Here is an 8,932-nt window from a genome sequence, read left to right on the forward strand (position 1 = left end):
TATAGCGTTTTTTAATATTATATATAATTCATATTATATGTTTATATAAAATTGATATATTGGAGTATTAATACTATATATAATTAATATAAAAAAAATTCATATATAACTATGGTAATTAAAATGTGTCAAAATGTCATTACACTCAAGTCGTTTGTGGTTTCTTAGTACAAAAAGAGACAAGAAGGAGAAATTGTCATTCATTATTTTGTAGTTTCCAATTAATTAGATGCATTATTTGGACTTATTAAAAAAACAAGTGTAGTGGACAAATTAAAAAATACATATGTAATATTGTAATAGCCCACAATCGGTTTTTTCTTTGTCAAAGTACTCAAACGTGTACGAAATTGTAAAAGCGGGTGTAGCATAGCTATAGCGCTGATGGGGTTTGCGGTAAATAGCGGCCAATAGCGCCAATAATAACATCACCGCTATTCGTAAACGTTATTTCCAAATAGCAGTCGAATATCACCGCAAAATGCTATAGCGTCGCTATAGCACTGGTATAACCCTATTGATAGCATAGATTTATAGTTTATAACTTATAAGCTATTAAAATAAGTTAGTGACGACTTATTTATAGATTTTGACTTATTATCAAAATAATAATTTTTCTTTTAACAAAGTGATTTAAAATATTCTAAGCATTTAAAATACTTTGATAAATATGGTTCCTTTGAGTTTTGACCCATTTATCGTTTTTCATTTACAATTTAAGTTTCTAAATTTTATGTTTCATCGGTAGATAAAATACAACATAGTTATATAGACTTTTTAGTGGATCGAAATAATGATATCCAACCGCAACCCAGAATCAGGGATTGAAATGATCATCCTACATATATTATATATATATATATACAAGTACAAGTTAATTCTATATCTTAGAAAATATCGAAGCTAGGTAATTAAATAAATAATTAATTAATGACTATTTTCTCTTCCTCGATAATCTCCTTCTCACCACCACGTTTGGACAAAGGAGGAGAAGAGATGGGAGAAGTGAAAGTAGAAGCAACAGAAGCAAAAGAATCTACAGAATGATCGGAAGAAGAAGCTCCACCACCACCAGTTCCACCATTGCCGCCACTGTTGCCATCGCCGCCAGAAATTCCGGCAAGCAAATCAACAAAGGCCCCAACAATCAACTCATGGTGGTTCTTCCCATTCATCCTCAAATACCACCCTAACAACTCCTCCAAACACTCCCAATCTTTCAATCCATGGTTCTCCACCATCTCCTGCATAGATTTCTTGAAATCCCCATGTGGATCCTCAGATTCAATCGCCACAGCCACACTTTCTTTATATGGTATATCACCATTGCCACCACAGTCATCACGACCACCACCACCACCACCACCACCTTCAATCAGTATATCCACACATTGTTTGTTACCTTCAAGAATCGAACTAGTAGTTGGGCCAGGTTCAAAAAACAATCTTTCTGACCTTGCCCCACGGACAATGTTCTCAACTGAGGAGTACTCATTAGTGTTTAAGTACTCCTCGGACTCCGATGATATACTAGCAGATTCTGACGAGTTCGTGAAGAACGAATCTGGAGTGGTCATTTCTGCTTCTGCTTCAGCCGGATGTGTATATTTGGGGTCGAAAAAGACAGAATTGACGGTTTTAAACATCATATCACCAGAACCTACCCGAAAAGACATGGTTTTGGGGTTCTTACAAGAAGGCCATCGCCATGTTTCTTTGTTTTTGTTGAGCAATAATAGAGAAGGAATAAACTTCATGATGTTGATCCTTAGTGGTGTAGAAGGGGGTTTGTATGGTTATTAATTCTGTGTGTTGGTTTGGTATTAATGGTGATCACAAGGAAAGAGATAGAGAGGTGGAGAAAAAATGGGGGGTGATGGGAAGGGGGTGTTAAAAGACTTTGATGTAAGTATTTAATAATAAAGAGGCATGAGGAATATGTTGCTTATTTAATGCAATATATGCATGCACACCTCCTATCCAAATAATGAATAATCAATTGGGAGTGTGTTTTTTAATACATCTAATTTTAAAAAGTAAAATATTAGATTTGACACGTAATTTTAATAAAAGTGCATCATAAACTGTTTATTGCTTAAAAATTCGCTTTAGTAAAAACAGAATGCAACGAATTGTGTATTAATTTAAATTTGTTTTTTTTTAAACTTCTAACATGCATTCTAAATACCACTTATAAACTACATCTCATCTCGGAAAAAGGGGCACATTTTCAAACATTTAATACACCTAAGCAAATAGCCTATAATATTAATTTAAAATTGATATAATGGTGCCTTGTGATGTTGGACACGTGTTCAATATGGGTGAGCATATTAACCGAACATGCTCGGAACCGAAACCTGAATTGATGATTCGAGAGGACCAATAACCGGACCAATTAGCCTACAACAGTACCAGTCCCGATTTTCGATTTACTACCCAATTGAAACCGTTATATGTGTTTATGTAATTGGTACAAGTAGATAATGTTGAAAGCCTGAAACTAAAAACAATTTAGTTTTGATACCTCGTGTTTTGAGACCTGTAACTCAATCAGTATATAACGAAATAATTTGTTTTTGTAGTTCAAAATAAAATATAAACAGTAAACTACATGTTGAAATTTTTTAATGAAATTTCTTTTCCAAACCAGTGAGTTATAACAGTTTAAAGAAGATGATATGTTTGGTCTCGTCACCTTCACGACATGTCTTGTGTTTTACCCGGAACTAGTTGCATCGAATTGGGTTCAGGCTCATCCCTTAATGTGGGCAACAAGATGACCGTCCAAAACCCATCTTTTAAAGGGACTCGGAATTTATTATGGACTTTATTATATATATATATATATATATATATATATATATATATATATATATATATATATATAACATTTTCGATTACAAAATATTTATACATAGATGATCCCTAAAATATATATATACACACACACACACACACACACACACATATATATATATATATATATATATATATATATATATATATATATATAGGTTAATGCGTTTCTTACATTTATTGTGTGCTAGAATGTACTGATAGGAATTTAGTAAATTAAATAATTATTTAATTAAATAAAGATATATATTAAATGATTTTCATAATTGTATATATATTAAATGATATTCATAATTATAATTCTATTTCTATAGAAACTAATTAAATTTGTCATTAATGTCAAAAACAATATTCTTTCAGAATGAATTCGTATCTAGGTTTTTATGTATGAATTCGTTTTTTGTTTCACGACTCACTCACTTAGAATACAATAAAGTTGCATGGAATATGAAGAACACTCTCATTCTTCTTGATACAAATTCATTTTAAAATAATATTATTGTTGACATTAATGAAGAATTTTAATAGTTTCCATAAAAAAAATTATATATATATATATATATATATATATATATATATATATATATATATATATATATATATATATATATATATTAGGGATCATGTATGTATAAATATTTTGTAATTGAAAATGTTATATTTAGATGTTAGTACAAGTAATTTTCTTTCAATTATTAAGTTACTACAAAAAAGTTGATGAAATTCATGTACTTTAAGGGTATTTTATTCCCTCTCTCCCTGGGCACAAATTATATTTGGAACCGCCTTGATAAGGTTTATACATGAAACTTATATAAGACAATATTAAGGACCGAAAACCGCCGCGTTTGATTAAAACATTTCTCGGTTCGGTCCAGTCCGGCTGTGGTGATTATTCACCCCTAGTCCTCAGGTTGAGACTCAAGTCTAATTGAAGACAAAAAAAAAAATATATGTATATTTACAGGTCGAGAATTGAACACCAACACAATATCAAACATATGTTCTTAAAATTTTATAAAAACAAAGTTTTTGAAACAAAAATGTTTGACACCAATAACGGGTAAAACCTAACTCCAATGGCAAAACATTAAAACATTAAAATTAAAGTTGTGTAATCTAATCAAACAATAAGGTGAAAATTTTTAGTGGTCATGTATTTTGTCATTTGTATTTGGTGTCTAAGTTATCCCACAAATTAAAATAATGATTTTTAGAATGAAATAACCAATATTTTTGCCTCTAAAATGGTGTTTTAATATCCCATTGCAGATTGTCTAATTACATAACGTTAGATAAGTTTCTTTGAGTTAAAGTTTTGTAAAAGTATCGTAATTATTTGAAAGAGTCCAAAGTTATCTTATACTTACCAATTGATATTTCAAGTACTAGTACTATATTAATGAAGTTTTTATATAATTTTGGCGGACTTACTATTTATACGGAGCATTCATATAAATATAGTACTTTCTGTCAACTACTTGCTACAGTGCAAAATTAAATACTAGTAATTATCAAATCAAAAAAATTTATAATTTTTTATTTCTAATAAATAAAAGTTTGTTTCGCGGCTTATCAAATTCTTAAAATTCTTGCGGCATATAACTTTATGGTTTTTTTTAATAAATTAATTTCACATGTGATTTTGTGATTGTTTTGTATTAAATGAGATTAATTAATTAATTAATGTATTTATTCTATGGATTGTGTGACCCCAAATATTAAGCTAATCGTATATACTTTTAAAAATAATATCGTGTTTCTTATATGGTATTACAATTTACTATATAATTACCAAACCTATATCAATTTCTAAATTTTAACTTAAATCGTAGAAGTGAATTTATATGTCATTTGAAGTTTAAGTGCAACCCCTTAAATAGTTTTGATAGAAAAAGAATACATTACAATTTGAAACAAAATAAAAGTGACTCTCTATAATTGATAAATTCAATGTAATTCATTATATATAATCGATTTTGATTTAATACAATTTTTAGTTTTTTTAGCAACTAAACTTTTATTTTAAGCAACTTGTATAGCATACGTGTCTCACACCTAATAATCTATTAAAATAGAGTTTATTCCATAAAATATTATATAGTTTGCTTTTCTTTTTCGTTCTATATCATAAACTTATTTATTCTTTTTCATACAAAAAGAAAAAACTGAACTTTAATATATTCAATATTATTTTATTAATAGAGGTGGTTATAAAAAATTAAAAATAAAACATATTGGGTTTATTTTATAAACACTAGTACAAAACTATGTTATGGGGTCGTTTTTGAAAAGCTATATCTTCTCACTTTTCATATTTCTCATCACCAAATGTCATAAACCGATTCACATGATTGTTTCAATAATAGTTTTACTAAAAATAAGTCATCATTACACATCAGACTTCACATATTCACATCTGTTTTACATAAAAAAAAAGTGACAATTAGTGAGACGGCCTAAAACGGTTAGCAAATGTCCTCTTTTTATAACGGGTCGGTTATTAAATGAGATATAAGGTGTTGAGGTTTCATTTTAAGTGATTCAAATCTTATATTGAAGTTTGGAACATGAAAAAACACGTGACAAAGCATTCCACGATCGAAAACGATGGCCAAACGTTATCTTTTACAATGGGTTTTTTATGTTATATAAATATGAACGTTATCTTAGTAGTGGTTCTGAGGAACCAGCAGGGCATGTGTATAGATGCTCTTAAGGAATAGAGTTCTCGTGACTTAGGGTCTCGAGAGGATGACTTAAGACAAATATGGGTTGGTATGGAAGGTAGTATTGGGCCCGTATTATTAAAAGCACCGGATCCCTACGCGGATCAAGAAGGAATCTTAGCTAACTAAAGAACTTGCAGGAGTGTGTAAGTGTTTGTGTATGCACTTTAGCCTATTTCTAATGGTTTTATTGTGTGTTTCAGTATGGTGGTTACCCGAGGTTTAGGCTCCAATGACCCCGAGAGGTCAAATGCTAGTAATGATGAGATTCGTAGGGCTATTAAGGCCATACTGATTAAGAATTTTGATGACTGCTATTATGGGTTTTAAGCACTATAACAATCCTATGGTGCATATACAACCCTAATGCTTTGGATCTATGTTTTCTCAAGTTATACATGCAATTTTCATATTATCCAAAGCATGAACCCTAACTAGCATACAATCCTGAGATTTACAACATAAAACAAGTTAGATGAATTCCTCTATGTTGTCGCTTGTAGACCTTGGCCTTTCAAGAGCTTAGTACCTTAAATGTGATACCTCAAATAAGTCACAAACACCAAGAACAATGGAGGAATACAAGAGAGAGAGGCTAGGAGGCACCCAAAATTTGGCTAGGGTTTCTTATTGGAAGTCTTGGCCAATTTTAGGGGTGTTAGGGGTTACATTTATAGTGTAGAATTCCTATGGCTTCAACTTGTAAACCCTAATTCATTCATTTAGGCCTTTAATCCAATAACTCATTTGATAGCCTTTTTGGACTAACTCTTCATGGACTCTCACGTAGATTTAGTCCATCCCTAATCAACATGGATCATTTGTCCAAACTATATGTATCACTGATTTACTTAACCAGTCCCTGTTAATTTAATCTGTCTCCTTTGATCACTAAATTAATTCCAAATTAATTCTTGATCATTACCAATTAAATAATATGATTTCACAATTAATATATTATTCTTATAATATATTAATAAATCACAAATAACCTCTTTCTCAAATATTCATCCTATCAAATTGCTCCGGTGAAGGCAGCCTAAAAGGACCATGCTACTATCGGGTCAAGTACATACCAATTATAGTTATGAGCTTAGACACCTACTCCAACATGCTATGACACCATCACTGAGGTTGTTGCTTCCGTAGCCACCACATCCTTTGTTGTTGTGAGACCACACGGGGGTGATTCGTTGTGGTTCTGGGAGTTCAACAACACGAAGCCACCAGAGTTTGATGGGACACAAGACCCAATTGTCCTGATGAGATGGATTTATGATCTCGAGGGTTGTTTTTACATTTGCTCCTTTCCGGAGAATTTGAGGGTTCATTTTGCGCTGAACCTTCTTTGCTTAGGAGAGAAGGATTGGTGGAAATTTGTGACGACTGACTATTCTCTTGTAGAGCGTTCGGAAGTGACATATGAGAGATTTACTGAGATGTTCTAAGATGAATACGTTCCAGTAGTTGAGAGAGAAAGGTTGGCCCAAGAGTTCATGTCTTTCAAGCGGAAGATAGAGACAGTGACTGAGATCACCAAGATGTTCCATGAGAGGTCCCTGATTTTCCCTGAGCACGTGTCGTCAGATCAGGCTTGTGTGAGTCGGTATCTGAGTATTCTGACAAGGGATATTCATGAGTTCATGGCAAACACTTCGTATCAAATATTGACTGAGCTGTAGACCAATGCTAGGAGGAGGGAGATCGATTGGGAGACTCGGGAAAGAGAGGATAGGGGGTGTAACACCCAAAGTTTTGAAGGCCAAGAAAGGAAACAAAACCCTAAGTTTAAGGGTCGACTCGGCGAGTCCGAGCGGGATCCGAGTCGAGGAGTAAGTGACCGACTCGGCGAGTCTGGTCTGTGCGAAGAAAACCCTAAATCTAGGGCTTGGAGCCTATTTAATTGCCTCATTCTTCTTCCTAGGGCTCCTTTACTGTCTCTCACACCCAGAACGCCACACCCTAAGCCTCCATTGTGCTCATTCAAGCTTTTAGCCATTTTTGAGTGATTTAAAAGAATAAAAAGAAGTGGGAATCTTTGAAGCATCAAGGAGTGGCCTTGGATCCGAAGTTTGGGGAACATTTCAGAGCATTTGAAGGTATTAATTCGTTTCTCTCCTTTAGATCTTCTTTGGTTATGAGTTTTGGGGATTTTAAGCCATGTCTAAGATCAATTCGAGCTTGAGGTCCAGATATGAGGTTGCTACCTCAGATCCATGCTTGTTTTGATTTAGAATCCCGTAAAGTATCAGCCATTGGGTGGATTTTGGAGCCTCTTGGCCTTAAACCCTAGTTTATGGTGCTTTTTGCCTAGATCTCCCTCTTTACACGTAAAGTTTGCAACTTTACGTGTGGGATAGGCTTGGGAAGGGTAGATCTACAGTTTGGAGTCCATGCATGACTAGAAATTCCTCTACATGTAAGTAGATCCCAATCGGTGAGTAGCTTGAAGATGAGGAGGAACTCGACGAGTGGGATGAACAGCTCGTCGAGTCGGATGAAGATGGGCATGAACTCGACGAGTTGGATGAACAACTCGGCGATTTGGTTGGAGATTGCCTTGTGCTCGGCGAGTCTGTTCTTGGACTCGACGAGTCAGGTCGCGTAGTCCCAAACCCTTTAAGTTAAGACTCGAGTCAGCGAGTTGAGCAAGGACTCAGTGAGTTGGACAGGACAGGATTCGGGAATCAGTAGACTCGGCGAGTCAATGGCTGACTCGGCGAGTCAAGTCGTGATTAGAAGGACTTTAAGCATAGGGACTCGGCGAGTCAGTAAGTGGACTCGGCGAGTAGGGTTGACCTGGAAGGTTGAATTTGACCAGGACTTTGACTTTGGCAAGAGTTGACTTGGTTGACCTTTGAAGGTCAGTTAGACTAAGTGTTATGTTGATATTGGTAGCTCGGGGAGCTAGTGGAGCAGCAGTTCGGAGTCAGTGGTCAGGTAGCGGTCAAAGGGATTAGCAACAACAGTTCAGCAGTATCAGGTGAGTTTCCCTTTGGGTGAATGGGTCTACGGCCACAATGTCGGCCCATGTAGACATGAGTAGAAGACCCGGGGGTTAGCCCTAGGCATCGTATGCTAGTATGTTGGCCAGGACGAGGTCCAATGTTAGCGGGCGGGTGCCCAAGGAATGATTTATGTGATAGTTTATACTTGTTGTCTGTGTGATACTTGTATGTGCCTGGTAGAGAGGTGAGTGTGGGCGAGGTCCCGTATCTCACCAATAGCAGAGTGTGGATGGTGTCCACATCTGAGTAGCAGCAGAGCAGGGCGAGGCCCAAGTCAGGAAGGTAGTGAGTGTGGGTTGGGCCCGTATCTCACTACCAGTAGGAGCATGGACGGGG

General features: G+C 34.7%; 1 protein-coding gene across 1 annotated transcript; it reads right to left on the reverse strand.

Annotated features, from left to right (window-relative positions):
• Nucleotides 1-822: 822 nt before the first annotated feature.
• On the reverse strand, nucleotides 823-1,886 carry LOC145073592 (transcription repressor OFP13-like). The gene has a single exon (XM_079020134.1). It carries the CDS (start codon nucleotides 1,755-1,757, stop codon nucleotides 924-926), a length of 834 nt encoding a protein of 277 aa, XP_078876260.1. The 5' UTR covers nucleotides 1,758-1,886; the 3' UTR covers nucleotides 823-923.
• Nucleotides 1,887-8,932: the final 7,046 nt, after the last annotated feature.

The sequence above is a fragment of the Lactuca serriola genome, chromosome 9 (assembly GCF_051521515.1).
Source record: "Lactuca serriola cultivar US96UC23 chromosome 9, Lser_US96UC23_V15, whole genome shotgun sequence".
Taxonomy (NCBI): Eukaryota; Viridiplantae; Streptophyta; class Magnoliopsida; order Asterales; family Asteraceae; genus Lactuca; species Lactuca serriola.

Coding starts and splice junctions, on each gene's coding strand:
- LOC145073592 (XM_079020134.1), bottom strand. CDS start 1,757: ATGAAGTTTATTCCTTCTCTATTATTGCTCAACAAAAACAAAGAAACA.